The 18,352-nt window shown below is 37.8% G+C and overlaps 3 protein-coding genes across 9 annotated transcripts in view; 1 reads left to right on the top strand and 2 right to left on the bottom strand.

The window, feature by feature from the left end:
* Window positions 1–112: 112 nt before the first annotated feature.
* Window positions 113–5,861, bottom strand: ssr1 (signal sequence receptor, alpha). Its single transcript, XM_034870514.1, has 9 exons — window positions 5,668–5,861; window positions 4,321–4,439; window positions 4,139–4,232; window positions 3,804–3,931; window positions 2,822–2,956; window positions 2,297–2,373; window positions 1,339–1,417; window positions 976–1,069; window positions 113–841 (listed from the first exon to the last, which is right to left on the bottom strand). Exons 1-9 carry the CDS (start codon window positions 5,735–5,737, stop codon window positions 777–779), a joined length of 861 nt encoding a protein of 286 aa, XP_034726405.1. The 5' UTR covers window positions 5,738–5,861; the 3' UTR covers window positions 113–776.
* Window positions 5,862–12,759: 6,898 nt separating this feature from the next.
* Window positions 12,760–14,777, bottom strand: rh50 (Rh50-like protein). Its single transcript, XM_034869519.1, has one exon. The coding sequence runs from the start codon at window positions 14,343–14,345 to the stop codon at window positions 12,879–12,881; it is 1,467 nt and encodes a 488-aa protein (XP_034725410.1). The 5' UTR covers window positions 14,346–14,777; the 3' UTR covers window positions 12,760–12,878.
* A 421-nt stretch (window positions 14,778–15,198) lies between these two features.
* The window catches only part of arfgap1 (ADP-ribosylation factor GTPase activating protein 1), a 10,633-nt gene continuing 7,479 nt past the window's right edge, over window positions 15,199–18,352 (top strand). For all 7 annotated transcript variants that reach the window (XM_034869527.1, XM_034869524.1, XM_034869525.1 and 4 more), the window contains exons 1-2: window positions 15,199–15,459; window positions 17,938–18,008. In XM_034869527.1, the coding sequence (XP_034725418.1) occupies window positions 17,949–18,008 (60 nt within the window). In that variant the 5' untranslated portion in view covers window positions 15,199–15,459; window positions 17,938–17,948. The remainder of the gene's footprint in view (window positions 15,460–17,937; window positions 18,009–18,352) is intronic.

Raw genomic sequence — 18,352 nt, 5'->3', positions numbered from 1 at the left:
TTTGCTGAAACTGTGTACTGTGAAATCTAAAAACATGATTTTACAAAACAAACTGTACAGTATAATATTCAGGAAATCGATTTTCCCGGAGATCAACTAACAGGACAACCTACACTTTGTTCATTGTTTTTGAAAATATTTAATTTTTCAAAAATAATGGCATGCAATCTGACAGATTGCACCACTGGCACTTTGTAAAGAGTTTGGAATGCTCCACCAATGAACACATATATTACAAAAGTAAGGTGAGAAAACAAATGGGTAGCCTGCAAAAACCTCCAGAGAACACTGTTTTAATGGTTGTTGTAATTGCAGCTGCCATTGCTCCATTGAAATACAAAATGTGTACTTTTATAAACTACATGTAAGTGGATGCTAAAAGCAGAGGGGTACCAGTGGGCAACCCTTTAATCAATTGCATATACTCTTCTTCTTGAGTCTTTGCAGGCACCACAGATACAGTACAGATAAGGCACACTGGTGTTTACATTGGAGAGGAGGGGATTCATCTTTTTCCAAAGATGAAATAGGAATGTCCCTTTAAAATGAACTGTTGTTCAGTCCTGTTAGTGTCTAAATGGTCTTGCTTTGATCAGACCAGTAGAGTTCAGGATGCTCTTTGGTTGAGGTTCCAGCAGAGCAGCAGGAAGAGAGGCTGAGATCCATAAAAACATCTCAAAACACATTGCTCAGGCTGGGTAATCTGGTTACTGTGGCGAGGAAATGAGCTTTGAAAGCCTGATGGACATTATGATGATGGATGGAAAAGAACAGTTTTATTGATCTGCTCCAGCTGCCCTATTGGTCCGTTTCCGTGGAGATGCTTTAGGGGAAGCCTTGTCTGTAAGACAGGATGTAAAGATCAGATTGGTGTTGCTTCATTTTCATGTATAGAGCAACAGTAATATGAGCAAAATAATCACTTCTCTGTTCAGTCTGTTATTACTTGACAGTTGGGGATAAAAATGAACATACTCATGACATTGAGAGTCTCCTGAGGAATCCAGCTGATGTCCACATCATTCATCCCACCAGTGCCCTTCTCTATTTTTAGTGGGATTCTCTTTTTCTGCAAAACACAAGTCGAAATATAACAACTGTCTAATTATAAATTTTTGTATCCAAATGCCTGCTCTAGTATCAATGTATCCCTGTTTAAGGAGATTTCAAAGGGAAGAGGATGGATGAGGCCACTTGCTAGTTTGCACTCTTTTCTATTTGAGTTGACTTTATGCACAAAAACATTTGACACATTTGCATGGGCAAACAGAGGAAATTACTCACCCCATCTCCCAAAATCCAACATACTTATCTTCATATCAACAATAAATCACATACCGTCCTTGTTTCCAGGACCTGGTACATCCCAAAGAGCACCAGGGCCACCAGTCCAACCAGGAAGATGTACATGAACATTCTACAGTAAAAAACAAAGTGATCTCTTTAAATCGGTAAACCAAAATCCCTAAAAGAGTTAGTTATTTTGTGATTTTGTAGCCAATACTCTATGCCGGATGCATGGCTACTGGATGACTGAAGACGCAATGTAAACCTTGCATTCCCATTAACAATCACAATTTTAAATAAAATGCTTTTTTGCAATGCTATTTGAATAATTGAAGCAACCAAGCTCGTTGAAGATGGTGGTTTGAAAACATTTCCATACCCTCTCCTAAATATACTGCAGTTTAAACTAAATAATGTATGCAAATTAAAGTGGAGCACAAACAAGTCATCAAAAATAGCTACATTTAAGCATAGAAATTCCCTCATCTGTAACTGCACCTTTTTAACAAAAAGACCAGTCTGACGAAATTGGCCAAATTATGCACAAAACTGACATTCTTGCCACCTTTTCTGATTTGTTTTTAGATTTTAGGATGCAATTTGCTGATGACACATTCTGCATCTTGCATCAGCAGCCCAATTCTGACAACTAGTCTTTTAGTGACATTTTCCCACCTCCTTTTACAGGCTATTGTGCTGCAATAGTCTGGGAAGGCTGGTATTGTGAAGTCTGCTCTATGTAGCCTACAGAAACATTTCAAATAAGTAATAGGGGGCAAGACAATTACATTTACACATTATTTACAGCAAACTGAGATGCGGAAATTGGTTTGAAATGGCCACCTACTGCCTTTTCTTATTCAGTTATTTTGGTCCTCCTTCTTGTTTTTTGTTTGTTGTGTGTTATTTCAGTGAACTAATATGAAAGAACAACTTTATCTACATTTTTATTAACAAGTACAAATGATGCATGTATGTTTTTATAGGACATAGTAAAAGAAAGCCTTACGTTTCCCCGTCCAGTCCCTCTTCAAGCTCAATGATGGTGACAGTCTGGTTGTAAATGGCAGTCTGGAAAACTTTGCCCTTAAGAAAAATTAAAAAAAAAACTGATAAGAGAATACTCTATGTAAACAAGTACTTTGAAACAAGAACTTTCTTAAAAGGTATTTTAAGGCTGCGCTTTAAAAATGTGAATGTCAATGTCAATAACTTGGAAACAACAGTCAAAGCTCAAAATCAAAAATAATAACAATAAGGAGCCACCAGCCATCCCCATTATACAAAAATATAAAGGAATATATACAGGAATATAAAGACAGACTGCTCTGTTGACAATGGCTTCTTCAGGTATTCATTTTCATGAATCATCAGAAGTTGAGATGGGCTTGGAAATGCAGGATGGGCTTCCTGCAGAGCATCTTGTCATTTTCAAAAATCATCACACTTAATCTTTTCTCTAGCACCACAACCCAACCTTTTTTAAATAAATGAATAAATAAATGAATAAATAAATAGTGAAAAAACTTTTTACCTCAGTGTCAAGATAGTTGAGGAGGATGACAAGACCAAAAGGACGACCTGCCATGGGCTGAGCTGGGATAAAGGAGTACTCAAAGGAGGCCTGAGACTGAGGCTGCACTACAGTGCTCAGAGGCAACGCTGTGAACTAATCAAAAGATACAATGTACATCATTAAAAAAGATCCTTTTTAGCCACACAAACATACAAGGACACAGTAGCTACAGTACATAGACACATTTTTTTTTTTGAAAGATTATTTTTTGGGGGCTTTTCCCTTTCTTAGCTAGTAATAGTGGACAGACAGGAAAGGGGAGAGATGGGGGATGACATGCAGCAAAGAGCCGCAGGTCAGACTCTAACCTGGACCACTGCAGGACTCAGCCTACACGGGGCCAACACTCTTACTGGGTGAGCTAGAGGCCGACCCTTTTTTGGGCATTTTTAGGCCCTTATTGACAGGACAGTAGATGGAATGAAAGGGGGAGGGCTGGGGAATGACATGCAGCAAAGGGCCACAGGTCAGAGTCAAACCTGGGCCCACTGCGTCGACAAGTAAACCTCTATATATGGGCGCCCACTCTACCAACCGGGCGCCCGAGACATGCATGTTTTGTTTATGCTTGTCTTCTACTTGATAGTAGATGCTAGAAATCCATGCGGTGGCATCAGAATCTAAATTTAAAGAGCATTATGTTCAATTGTAACTGTTGTTGTTTTTTAACATGAGTAATTTATAAACATTAATATGATTGAGAATTCTATTTTACCATACTCTTATACAACCACACGCCAAAGACTCTGAGACACATATTGAATATTGAATTGAGTACTTTTTGATCATCTCAAATTAAAAAAATCAAATCAACAAGTGATTGCATTCTTGAGATGATTCTGTATCAAACTCCACACTGAGTCAAAATGTGCAGCAAATGTTTGCCGGTATTTTAAAATAAAAAAATTAAAATCAGTTTTTAGTTAAAGATTAAACTTACATTCTGAATGTAGAACTGGAAGTCTTGGGGGTAACGGAAGGAGGCCTCCAACGACTGAACGGTGAAATCCTGACTTCCCTTGTTGGTGAAACCCACCAGGAACCTCACAATTTCATTGGCAGGGAACTCTAAATGTATTACGAATACAAATAAGTCATGAATATAATAAAAGAATCATCAATATATATAAAGTATGAATTATAAAATGGATTCAAAAAGTTGCAGGATTGCCTGCTATGTTGTCCCATAAAACGAAACAGTCTGGGATGATGCATTCACTTAGTGTAAACACTGTAAAAGCTAACCGACTGAAAGATAACAGGACCTGAACCAACCTTCTCCTGTCATGAAGAGAATGGTTGTGTCGGCATCAGGGTGAGATGTTAACAGTTTATCAGCTGCTTCATCAGAGTCTTCTTCGTCTCCTTCCTGAGGAGGACCAACGCATGACAATGTTACTTAATCATCTGCATGTACATCTATGGAAATTGCTATACTGCGTATGACTTAAACATACCGATGGTTGTATTTGATCTTCTTCAACGAGCACCTCTTCATCATCTTCCTCCTCATCTACTGCAGCATCTGGATCCTCAGCAATGTCCTCAGCAGAGTGGGAGTCCGCGGAGACCTGGCCTAAACGGGGCAAAATACACAAACATAGATTTCTCCATTAGAGGAAATAATTTAAATAATGATTGCTGTCCAGGATTTCGATTATTGTCCCATCTTACAACATGTTAATACATTATTACTAATGAAGTGCATCTTCCTTGTGTTGTTACAAACTGTTTTGGCTGGTGGATTTTTCTCAGCTAGTAATCTTTTGACAGTTTTTAGTAAGCAAAATGGACAATGAACGCCTGTATTGATAGTATTTCTTTTACAGAACTTTTATGTTTGTTTATCTTGAACAAATGCCAACAGTCATAAAGCATCACTGCCATGCATCACTGTATGGCTACATCAAGGTATTTGATAAACAATGTTTGTGTTGAACAGTTTTTTTTGTGGACAATGATCAGTGTAGCTGTGGAAAAAGTGTGAAAACATTAGGATTTGCTCTTCTGAAAAAGTGTAAATGTATTATCTTTTGTTTGTGGTAGAACTACAATATTGGGGCGACCTCTAGCTCACCAAGTAAGCGCGTGCGCCCCATGTAGGCTGAGTCCAGGGCTCGTGTCGGACCTGCGGCCCTTTTTACCCCAAAATCAATCAATTAATGAAATGTTTTAACGCTGGATTGACCAATAGCGTTCACAATAATTCAAATATAAACTGAATGAAAGAATGAAGTCCAATTTTTTCACATTGTAAATGTTTACACTTTTTCATTATTGACAGGTAGACTATTTCCAGGTCTGCAGACAAACTTTGTTGCAAGTGTAAAATGAACAGAAGCAGAAAAATCCAAGTCCCCACTTTAATGCAAGTCAGCGTGGAAAAGTTTAAGAGACACCAACAAACACAAGTTACCATCTTATCTATGGTGACGTGTCCCAGCACGAGCCGTGAACTACTGCATCCACAACGTTTTTTACACATTGTCTAAAATCCCCTCTAAAGCTCACAAAGTCAAATTTAACTTTACATTTAATGGCCGACATTATTTTCCTACGCTTTGACGGCAGCGGTTGGTTACAGAAGACGATTATTTTCAGAGTGAAAGAGACGAGCTACCCCTTATTGCTATGAATAAACGTATGGATAATACGTGTTTACGTTGGCGTTTAGAAAGCGGTGGCTTAAAGCTGCTGAATAGCTACGTGACTATGCCACGTCAATCTGCGAGGCTGTCTAATAACTTGTTGCCGAAGTGAAGCGACGAGATAAACCGTCTGCTTCAAAGAAAAAAATGTCTTACCGATGGATATTAATCCACAGGGGAAGGCCAGGAGTAAGAGCACCAGCAATTTTGATCCGAAATTGAACATTTTGGCAGAGTTGGAGGCTGAAGTTAGTAACACATCAGCGTTCAGGAGAGGAGAGGACTGCAGCAGAGCAGTGGGCGGGATAAGAGGACGATAGAACCGCCTGTCTGTCTGGAGGAGGGTTGGTTTGGGAGGGCCGAGTGTTTTTGTTAAAGCTCCAGCGAGTTGTGTTTTACTAGTATCTGAAAATGTACTACAGCGCTGTGGACAATGGTCCGACAACGAGAGACAAGAACACGTGTGACAACTTTGGCTACTGTTTTGCTTTCAAACAATATTGTGATTTTTATTTTGTCATTTTACATGATTGTTGTTATGATTGTTTACATACCCAAGAGTGGACTATATAAAGTAGTTAATTAACTCTCTCTTGACCAGCCACAGAAATGTAATGCTTTACATGTTATTTCATCAGATAATGAGATTTATCGTTTACTCACTCAGGGTTTACCCTTCTGCATGAAGCTTGTTAGTCCTACTGCTAATATAGCGCTTGCATTTTGCTGATATTAGGTACTTCCATACTTTTACTTTCAAAATTGTTGGATACAGGACTTATTACTATAGCATTTATGTAAAAATAAATGCAGTTTAAAAAAATACCTTGCATCAGGCAATGCACAATATAAGGTTATTAAGCTTTATTATCAGATCACTAGGATCTAGTAACTAATATACAGCGTGTGCCAGCTGCAGCCCAGGTTTAGCAGGTTCAGCTACAGAGAGAGGTTTGCTTCCATTTGATGAGGTCCTCATGGTAAAAGTTAAACAATCCAACATGATCTTGCTCCTGTAGGTGAAGGCGTTACACTTATAATGGAATCTTTCTTCACACTTACTGGTTAGTGTCAGTCATTGTCAAGTATATTTTTGTCCTAGCAGCTCACTGCTGACTTTACAGGTGTGTAAATGCATACATAATTGATTTTAGCTGGTTTAAAGTGTTTTTTATATTTGACATATGGCTGTCTTTCCTTGAATGTTGAGGGTTGAAGGAGAGTTTACCCCTTAACCTTTGCTTTTCTTCAAAATAATGTAGAAACATTACAAAATGAAAGGAATAATCAGAATATTAAGGAATAGTATATTTTAAATTTGGTTGTTTAAACTATACTATTCCTTAATGTTGTCAAAAAGAAGTTCACATTCTCACTATGTGATGCCTTGATGATTTTCTCAGTATAAAAAGTGTTTGTGGTTTTCTGCAAAAGCACACATCCTGTAACGAATCCTTTAAAAAAAAAAAAAAAAATCAGTCTACTTCTCTGTGTAGTATTACAGCGTGTGAGGATTAACAAGCAACAGGTGCTGTAGCCTTGTTTATCACATTTACAGCATTGAGACAGACAGTGAGATACATTTGTTAGGTTAAAGCTTCATGGACACCGATAAGAGTTGCAATGGGACACAACAAGATGGTAAGTCTTGATTGAAATCATAAATGTCATCTAAATGTGAGACATTAACATGATCATTCTTAATGTAAGGGTTGATGTGAGATTGAAAGGGCATTTAAAACATATGCACGTCATATAGCAGTTGAAAAGTTTAAGCTGGTGGTTCCTACGGCAACTAGTTAGGTAATATGGTATAGAGAGGTTTCATTCCATATTCTTTTTGAAGAGGTGAGTCTATTGCCAGGAGATTAGTATATTTTCCTTTAACAATGTGATCTACTTATTCCTTTCAGAAACTCTCTGATGAAACTGCAACTTAATGAAGGCAGCCAGTGAAACAGTCAGAGTCATGCTTAAGTATCGCTCAGAGAGTTAATTAGGTCGGTGCTGCTTTGCCCAACGGCGACAACATGCAACATCATGCAAAGAATGTGTTTTACATTGTGCATCACACCACAACAATGGGAACAACATTTATATAATATTATGTACATTATAATATGATATGCTGTATATTGTAATTATGTGTATTAAATTAAGGATATGTATAAACCTTATTTAATAAACGAGCAGGAGATATACTGCATATATATATATTTATATACATATATATATATATATATATATATATATATATATATATATATATATATATATACACACACACACACACACAATATATCACGTATTGTCTCCTTAGAAGAATATTTAGTGTAAATAAAAAAAGTACCCTCAAAAACAACATTGGCAGTGCCTTTGAGTAGCTTTGCTGAAAAGTCTATAAAGATTTTCATCAACTCCTCTTTTTTTCTCACCTGGACTAACAAGTGATTTTCACCGATGGATCAATAAAGGGAAGTCCATCTTCTCTTATCTTATTGTGTTTGGACAGTATGACAACATGGTTCAGAGAGACTGGTAATAAAATCAGCCAAAAAGAAGAACACCGAGTGGAACAGAAATAGGATTTTGAAAAGCATTTTTCCATCTAATGTCTGGTTAAGACAAAAACTAGTATGTTGCTTGGCTATTTTACTTAATTTAAGCAAAACATAGGTTCAGTGTAATGTAAAAGTAGTCTCTACAGTACATACCAACAAGGTGTTGGAGAGCTTTTTTGTTTTTTTGCTGATGAATTATTGCAACAGAAACCTACTGCACTGTGCAATCTGTTATGTGCAAGCATCTCAGTGAAAACCACATCTTCTGTTGGACAGAAAGCTGCATTCAATCCAACCCTATGCTCTCTCTCAGGCTTCTTAACTTTACAGGATTGTCTAGATGTTTTGTTTGATTTTTTTTATGCTGTATCAATGTCCTTTGTTCATTATCATTATGCATTTTCAACCGCCTTTGTGTATGAAATGTGCTCTATAAATAGACTTTCTTTTAAATTCAGTGTCACTTCATTCTGCAGGTGGGGTTTTTGTGTGTGAAGTTTTCATGTTGTCTTCATTTTGGCAAAGGTTTTCTCTAGTTGTTTCCTCACACAACTGAATACAAATGGTAATATGGAAACATAAAGCCTCCAGAGTGGGCACCTTATGTTTAAAGTTAAATGAAAATATTTGGATATTCATAGATTCTGGATAGTTGCATGCGGTAGGAGTCAATATCATTTTTATATTTTAACTAAGTAGCTGAAGCTTTTGGTGGAAAAAACAAATCCAACACAAGTTATTACTGAAAGAATATCTTTTTAAAAAACAAGTTGGGTTATTCAATTATTTTAAATGATCCAAAATAAACATAGTTCTTTTTCTTTTTGTCTCCAGGTTGGAACTTTTTTTGTGTGCATTTTCATCTAAATGTGCTATTAGTTGTTATCAGCACAATGCTGGTCCTCTCACTATCTTGGAATATTTTTTGCTGCATATCAAAATGGCGCTCAGGTAATTATGTTATTTGCTTGTGAAAAATCCAGTGAATTACAAATTAATTTTCTGTTTGTGATGGTGAGTTTACAATTATTTACACTGCAACAGGAACATGGATATGTATACCATGGACAAGACAAAGGTATGTAGCCTTTTTATTTTTAATGTTTGAAGGCAAAAGCAAACTAATGTCCTCTACCGACCTTTCAGAAGTGATTGCCAACTGACAATTCAAAAATGATATTTCCTCTTTGTTTGTCCCATAAAAGGCGGAGCCCAAGGCAGATGGAAGACAATCCTATTTATGGAAATATAAGCTACATGCAGACAAGTAAGTGTACTGTACACCTGTGTCTCTTTCAATGCCTTTGTCTGGGTCTGTTTACAGTGTGATGTTTTTTTCCACAGGCATGACTTTGTTCACAGGAGCTGATCCTCAACAGTCTTCATTGTTGAGGGATCAAAATAGAGTCAATTCTAACTCACAGGTATAGTCCTTAAGCTTCTTTTCAAAGATTGTTGAACATTTGGTGCAGAATGCCTTTGTAAGGACAGGACAGGCTTGTTTTGGATCATGCTGGATAACTTTACTAAAAGTGTCACTACATCTATAAACCTGTCCTGTACATATAATGTTGTGTGACGACATTACATTATTGTATTTCGTTTCTCCTTTCAGTCCAAAACTCAGGACTGCTATGCCAACCTGACCTTGAAGACTCCCAGGCCGCAGTCTGGCCGCAGCTCTCCACAGATACAGTACTCAGATGTAGTTCATTTAGAGGAGCAGCCGGAGTCAGAGAAGGAAGACGAAGGTGACGCAGATGCTGTCTCCACCCTGTCTGATCTGTATGCTTCTGTGCAAAACCAGCGCACCAAAACCATTGACACTGCAGACAGTGGAGAGGGCTACGCCAACCATCTCTGAGATGCCATAAATAGTCTTTGTGCAGCTTGACCTGCCACCACAGGATGGCACTGTTTGTTGTGTGACGTTATTTCAACAAGGACAACCCTTTCTGTTTCTCCAGGTGGTGCATATCATACCGCTCATGCATACAAACTCAATTGTTTTACTAGAGAAAGTTCAGTAGGCTACATTTTTTGCAGGTGTTTTTGTAAGATTGTTATTTTTAAACTGTTGGTTCTATACTAAATCACAATGAGATTAATTAGTTGTGTGATCTTTACTGAAATGGTACCCATGGATGATTAAACTTACATTTTTGATGACAAAAAAATCCTGTGCTTTGAAATATAATTAGTTTTTTACATGTTTACATGTTTTTCCCAGCAAAAATAGTTTCAAGTGCCAAGTTTTCTATCACAAATCAGTTGTGACGAGCCTTGTATGGGCACAGAGAATCTTTCTTCCTTAATTAGATATCGGTGCAAAAGTCACTCTACACAGTGAATCTCAAAAACCCAACAATGAGAAAAACATAATTTAGAGGGTAGGGGGGACTGTTAAAATACGTGACTCACATACCAATTGATCAATATCTGACAACAGTCAAAAATTGCTGACCCTCTAATTTTCTACTGATAACGTCACTTATACTGTAACTGCCAGCTCCATCTCCTTGCTGTAATTTTTCCTGAGGTTAAATTTACTTTTTCATAGGATACTGTTTAAAACTGTCAGATCTGACCTGACCGAAATTGGACAATGCAATAGACAACTCTACATAAAACGGAATGCCAAAAAGTAAACTTTGTTTAAAGTAAGTCTTTAAAGTTTTTTTTTTTCTTCTTCAGTGTTTCAGTAGTTAGTTCTGTAAAATGTCATTGTGACATACACAAAAAAGCAGGTACGCTTTACATAGTGGAAGAGGTCGTACATTTTCACCTTGAACCTTTACAACTCACTTGTTGCTTCAACCCATAAGATCAAAAAGTATTATTACCTCTGCCAAGGAGGTTATTGTTTTGGCATGGCTTATCCGTTTGATGGCTTGTCTGTCAGCAGGATTAAGAAAATGGTCTCAGAGTGTATCTTCAAGTTATACGTGTTAGGCTTCTGAAGAGGAAGGTTGTTTTGGTCTGTACTTTGTATTTCATATCACCTAACCATTTTTATGATGGCAGTTAAGGAAGCAATAATCAATGTGGAAGATGTTCAACTTTTATAAGGATTAATGGCCAGTTAAAGCACGGATGTACCTTCATCCTCCAACAGCACGCGGGAACTCAGATTGGAAGGGCACATTAAAATGTCAAATCGCAGATGAACATTCCCATTAGTCTCAGCTGTACTTTGTGTGAGTGCTGAGGAAAAACTGTTAGCATGCTAACACGCTGAACTGAGACAGTGAACATACATTACTAGCTAAACATCAGCCTTTTAGCATTGACATAATAAGCAATCTTGGCATGCTGATGTTAGCGTTTAGGTCAAGCCACTGCTGGTCGAAGATGAACCGATTTAGCTTGCTTTATTTAGTTTCATGTGTAGCACATTTGAAAATGTTTAAAATACAGTTGTTGAACAGTAGAAATGTTAGAGTGATGCAGATAAAGTGATAAGTAAATTGACACCATCAATCTACATCTGAACTGAAATATTTGTGGGCAACAACCAAGGTGGTTTGTTTGCTTATTTAAAACCCCAAATGTTTTCATCATCTTTGTTATTCAGTGACACACAATTTCCAGTGGAAGAATTTTCCATGAGGAGAAATATCAAATCAACACCAAAGTATAAATCAGCACTGTGTGAGTTATAAACTTTATATATAATGCAATTTACACAGACACTGACTAGAACTTAGGTGATTTGCTGATTAGATAAAGCACTTTGTTGATGTTATCAGTTGTCCGTGTTGATGGAGAAAGTTCTTCGACCTTTGGAACTATAGGCATGCACTTTAATATAGACAATCACAACCCTAGCTGGACAAAACATTACCTGTTATTTGGTATACACTATTTTTTATTTTTTAGGAAAAGAAATTATTGACTCAAACACACCAATTATTTTAGCTAAAATTGCCGAATGCAGACAAACAAAGCAGTAGACAAAATACAAGTGCTTACAGTGTAAATCAAGCAACTTTCTAATTGGGTAATTAAATTCAAAAAGGTTTACTCTGTCTTTACCTCCAGAAAAGTAAGCAGGAGCTTTGAAATTAAGCAGTTATTTATAGGTTAGTGAGATAATGTTATTTCAGATGCTTGATGTTCTACACTCTAGCATGTGCAGGACATACTTTATTATTTGGGCCGGGTAGTGATAGCTTTTGAATCAATTAGGTTATATTTTACATAAACATATTTAAATATACCTATTTGGCAATGTATGTGTATGAGGTATGACTTGAATGATTGTTGAACAAAAATGTTTGGTGAAAAAAACTTTGAAAATATCACAGAGGTTGTCACCTGCCGTACAAAAACATTGTGGTGTTTGTTAGTAAAAAAAGTTTATTATGATTTATTATAAGAATATTTTAAGTATCTGCCTATGAATAAATGAAATATTTATTTGATTTTAGCATATAATCACTAAAAATAAAAGTAACGACCGATATATACTGTATATATTTCAACAAAAGGAAAATATTTTTTCTTTTCTTAAACTTTCCCCTTTCAAACAACCTTCATGGACTTCTGAGTATTGATCTCACATTTTTTGGACAGGTTTAATATGCAATTACATTACTCATCTATCGTGCTGATAATATGATCAAATGTTACACTTTTACTTGCCCTTTTGCCATTTTGCCATTTTGCATGCAAACCTTTAGCTTTTGGTGAATGGCTAATGTTTAAAAAACCTATTTACTGTATGTCATCTCTCCAACAGGAATATTTATCAATCACACATAACACTTGCAAACAGGTGAGTTGACAATTTAAACATGGAATGACTTATAATGACTGCCTCAGTGTGTCGACGTTGGTGTTCATCGAGCTCATTTGGATCTTTTCATCATCGTTTATGGGGGTCTTAATCACTTCTAAACTGTCAAAGTCAGAGGGCATGTCAAAGAAAAGCTCATCATCAAAGCAGTCCTGGTTAGATGGGGATGCCATGAAAGGCAGCTTCATGACCAAACCAGTGAGCAGCCCACCAATTGCAGATGCTGCAATAGTGGAGAAGATAGCTGCCACCTGGAAGAGAGCTTGTTCCTGCGCAGTACGACCTAAGCCTGGCTTCAGCCCAGGAATCAGCCTCTGCAGTTCCAGGAGCTTTGGATCTCCCTCAGGTGGAGCACGATGGGAAAATATCTGGTACATGCTGGGCCCGTAGGTTTCTTCAGTGGCTAGGAGGATGGCACAGATCCCTGCAGCAGATGATATGAGGCCAGTAAGCCCGTGGAGGTTGTGAATACCACATTGGTCTTGGATCCTCATGCGTCGGGCCAAAAATGGGGTCAGGTACTTGTATCCAAAGAAACAAGCAATGCAGCCCATGATGCCCAGGGCGTATGCAGCTACAGGGGAAATCATCATGTCCACAGAAGCCCCGACTGTCACACCACCTGCCAGAGTCACGTTCTGAATATCAGCCATTGTGAGCTTGCCTCTCTTATTGAACAATGCAGAGAGTGCAAATGCGGTGATAGTGGATGAGCTGAGACCTATAAAAGTGTGAAGTATTGCTCTGTGTTGATCGTCACCCTTAAAGGTCAGAGCAGAGTTAAATGAAGGCCAAAACACCCAGAGGAACAAGGTTCCCATTACAGAGAGAATGTCAGAATGATAGCTAGTAATTTCTTTAGAATGTCCCTCATTTAGGCTTGGGCGATAGAGCACAAACGTCACCCCTAGACCAAAATAGCAAGCAAACAGGTGAATAAGAATCGTGCCACCTGCATCATTGATTCTAATGTATTTCAATACAGCCCACTCTGTCACTGAAAAGACAGAGATCTCCAGCAGTGCCATGACCAGGAGCTGAACGGGACTGGTCTTCCCAAGCACAGCTCCGAAAGAGATGAGCACCACAGCACAGGCAAACTCTGCATTCAGAAGGTTGATCACTCCCAGGTGAATTTTACCATCATAGTAAAACTGGAAGAAACCTTGCATCAGGATTGCCCACTGGATCGCAAATGTAGCCGTAAGAAAGTTGAAGACCATTCCACTGAAACCGTAAAATCTGAAAAAGGCCAGCAGGCAGCCGAAGCCTATGAAGATCATCACCTGCACGTCGGCAAAGAAGGGATAGTCTGCATACATGGAGTTCTCCATCGGGTTGGTCTTATTGTTTTGCAGCTTAGCATTGGTATTGTCATCATAAGTGACAAAAACAGCATAAAGAACCATCATGACAACCTCCAACACTAGCACAAGTGCCGGCAGGCGCACCTTTAAACTTGTAGACACATTCATAATGATGCACTGCTTACATTTGCTCACCCAGCTGCAGCACCATTCCTTTTATACTTCTACTTTATCAGATGAGAGGAGTTTATGGCAGGTTAAGGAGCATAGCCCCACTAAACACATGGCTTACTCTGCAGCACCTTGAGTGCAGACTGTACTTTAATCCTTCAGATTACCTTCTCTCTTCCCTTCATGTCAAACATCACATTCCTGTTAAAACCTCTACCTCTTCCTCTCCCAAGGTAGATTTCCAGAGCATGATCTAGGGCTAATAAATATGAATAAGGGTTCTGTTAAACAAAGACTTCTTGAGTTAGTTTGACACATTAACAAAATGGAGGCTGCATTCTGACAGTAAATGCTGTGCCAGCAGTAGTTGAATTTCAGTTTAATTCACAACTACCTTGAGTTGTCTAATGTTAATCTAATTTACAATGTCTACATTATTATTACTGTGTATTGCATTGCTCAAATGATAATAAAACACCATGATAGTGGGCCATCGACGTCATTGTTACTTTGGGGCGGGATAGTTGGCCTAAATACAATTATTGTCTATGCTGACTCACTGTCACGGCTTACTGAGACGCATCAATAGAACAGAGCCATCGTATTTCTGCTTATTCTATTATAAAAATGTCTGCTGCATGCACAAAAAGTCTATTTGGAGTAGCCTAGTTGGAAAAAGACATCTCAATTTAAAAAAAGAGAAGCAAATGTCTGCGTAGAGAAATACAGAGTTGACATTGAGAGGCGATAGCTAAACATTTGCAATTTAGCTACCTCTATGTAGAAGCACAGTCATGTTCACTTGCATGTTTATACTCCGAAGCAGTGAGGGCAGCAGAGAGAAGAAAAATACAGCCAATGAAAACAACGAAGAGATAGACGGACTCCCATGATGCACTGCACTGCCAACGTATGCAAACAGGAACATGACAACCGGTGCTTAACATTAGCCGCCTGTCTTAAACGGTGTACTTCTGTTGGCCTGACACAGTCTGTGACAATATAATATTTGCTGTGCCTCCGCCACAGAAGAAAAGCGTTCGTAGAGTTATCGGCGGAGCCAGCAGACCCTCTGAAAACAGCGTCGTCGTTGTTCATCAATCACAGACAGGTAACGGATCAGATAGCTCGGTCCTTAGCTAACGTTAGCATTGTCGTTAGTTACCACATCAATTCACTCAAATTTTAACATTTTGGTGTGATGTCCTTGTGGTAATAAATGATTATCTGAAGTAAGACACCGCAACGTCATAAAATTGTAGACGCATGTTTTTAAATATACACCTAACACGATGAGTGACACTTGCATTGTTGGTTTGACACGACTGCACCTTAACGCTGGCTAGCTAATAGTTTCAAGCTTTGGTTTCAACATGTCGTGAATAAATGTCCTTAAGAGACAGAAGTCATCATGTCTTCATGGACACTTCCTACTACTAGTTGTATAATTATCGTTGGTAGGGTTAATTATGAATATTTGTATTTGGGTTAATGGTGGCCCAAAAGGTACTGGACAGCTTCCAGGTGTGAATTTGTAACTAACGCTAGCTAACTATCTAGCTAGCTGTAAATGGGATCCGTGCGTTACTCAAAACGAGAGCAGTGCTCTCAGTAAAAGCCCCACTACTCTGTGATAACATCACACCTGCCAGGCAGTTCAAATCCTCTAACACAGAAGTAGTACTGTGTATTGTACTGCCTGTGTCTGAGGTATTTGGAGAATAACATCAGTATCTTTAAACTACTGCTGTAATAATTGGATGGTAAATAAATCAGGCGACCATTATATTATTGTTAATATAATACATTTGGATTTTGGAAAGCTCGTCAAACTAAATAGATTTTGTCACATGTCACATTGAGCTCTGCAAAATTGTGGGGGGAAGTTTTACACATTTTATAGACTGAATCATTTTCAGTTATAACATAACTAGCAGTTCATGATAAAGCTGGTGTTTTTTAAAATATTTTTATTGTCATCAATTCACATGGAAAGACCAATATCACCCATGCCTTCTTATAAAGGTTTCTGACTTTCTTGTTCTCTGTGGATTCCAGGCCCATTCATTCTTACCAAATATGTAAATATTTAAAACAGATATATAATTTCTTCAAAAAAAAGGCTTCCTTAAATCCCTTCCTAATAGAGCTGGGCACTGTAGATTTTAGCTTTGTTGACAAAAAAACAACAACATAAAATATCACCAGACTGTGTAGGAATTACAGCTATGATTCTAGCTGTCTACCCATATCACACTCACTTCTGTTTTAGCATATCAATCATTGGTGATCACTGCTTACTGCATTCTGGTTAGAAGTCTGTACAACCTGCTGCTGAATTGCTGTAGTAACACAGTGTCATGGGCAACAATAACCTTCTTGTGGTGGATAGGATCATTACATGAAATTTCTATGAATCTTGAATTAAAGAATAAGAGCACAAGTATTTCAGAAACAATTAAAATCAGACTTTACTATCATTAGACAGATTTGGTAGACCAAACTAATAATTAAGTTATTAAAAATATAATCCAAAGATGAATTGATAATTCAAAGAATTATTAATTGCAGCCCTCTTCACAATAAGAAGTTTGAAGGTTTGCATAATTGCTTATCCTTCATAATATCTAGATCAGTAAACAATTATCTGTGGCCTTCAAAAGTTGGATATGTTTATAATGACACGTTTAAAAAGCTAGCAGTCTGAGGAATATTTAGCTGACTTCCTATGTCATTCTGGGAAGGTTTTCCTGCACTTTTTCTGTCTATGTTTGCTACTTTACAAATCACTAAACGGTTTAGGGCATTACATTACAATACATTTCTGATCTTCTACTACACTACGAACCACCCTGACCTCTCAGGTCATCTGGGACAGGTCTGCTTTCTGTCCACAGAGTCAGAACTAAACAGGGGAAGCAGCGTTCAGTTTCTATGCTCCACATATCTGGAACAAACTCCCAGAAAACTGCAGATCCACTGCAACTCTGTTCTTTTAAATCAAGGCTGCAGACCTTTCTTTGTGATGTTGCCTTTCTTTAAATGGTTGTTCATTTCTTTAATGTTGAATTTCTTATTCTGCACTGTAATGTTTATTTATGTGTTTTCATTTTTGTAACTGTTTAACTGTGTAATTCAGGCCTGTGTGTAATAACAGTGTAAATTTATAATTTCCCCTTGTGGAACTAATAAAGGATATATTAATCATTAAATAATCTTGAAACATTTACTTTGCAGACATTGCAAACAGCCGACAAACTAGTTGGCGTGGCAAGTGTGAAATGTCTCCACACAGCCGACTCTTTGGCTCGCTCCATGTTTGCTTAACAGTTAACTCAAATCTTCCAGCATGCGACACATGTGCTGCTGAAAAATGATGTGGGATGGGCTGCGACCCCTAGCAATAGGAATGTGTGATTTACGATTTTAATTAATTATAGGCTATTATAGCTTGCCCAACAAAGAGTTGGGCTCACTGAGTGTTTAATGTTTATTTCCCAGGAGTATTTGTCTCTTTTGAACTGATTTTAACACATTTTTTCAGTTTTGACAACTACATTTGGACTTCAATTCTGGCATTCTCTTTCAGTGTGGGTTAACATGGCGAGTCCAAGGACCAGGAGAGTTCTGAAGGAAGTGAGAACCCAAGACGAGAATAATGTAAGTCTTCACAGCAACTTATTCTTGTTGCTAACTTTTAGTTCTTAGTCTAAATAGTGTCACCTCACTGGAACCTTGTAATTCACACAGCAGGTAGTAGGTGTTTGGCTGACTTGCAAAATGGCACCTTCCAACAATCCCCCACAAAATTCCCCTGCTTTCATCTTTCATGTAAATGGTGGGAGTTATTTTAGGTGGGAATTTCACTGCCAGGGGAGTAGACATCTTTGTTGGCCTGCATCTTTGGCAATAACAGTACACAGATGTCTCTGAACCTAAAAAGCAATGTAGTGTGTATTATGTATATATATATACACATACACACACACAGACCTAGGTGCATA

This window comes from Etheostoma cragini, chromosome 4, assembly GCF_013103735.1.
Source record: "Etheostoma cragini isolate CJK2018 chromosome 4, CSU_Ecrag_1.0, whole genome shotgun sequence".
In the NCBI taxonomy this organism is placed as follows: domain Eukaryota; kingdom Metazoa; phylum Chordata; class Actinopteri; order Perciformes; family Percidae; genus Etheostoma; species Etheostoma cragini.
This window is presented reverse-complemented; position numbering and strand designations above follow the sequence as displayed.

Bases quoted from the DNA above. Each gene is read 5' to 3' on its own strand.
- ssr1 (XM_034870514.1), bottom strand. From the start codon at position 5,737: ATGTTCAATTTCGGATCAAAATTGCTGGTGCTCTTACTCCTGGCCTTC. The intron at 4,440-5,667 runs GTAAGACATTTT...TGCCCCGTTTAG, and splicing joins CTGTGGATTAATATCCATCG to GCCAGGTCTCCGCGGACTCC. The intron at 1,418-2,296 runs GTAAGGCTTTCT...TTTTTACTGTAG, and splicing joins GAGGGACTGGACGGGGAAAC to AATGTTCATGTACATCTTCC.
- rh50 (XM_034869519.1), bottom strand. From the start codon at position 14,345: ATGAATGTGTCTACAAGTTTAAAGGTGCGCCTGCCGGCACTTGTGCTA.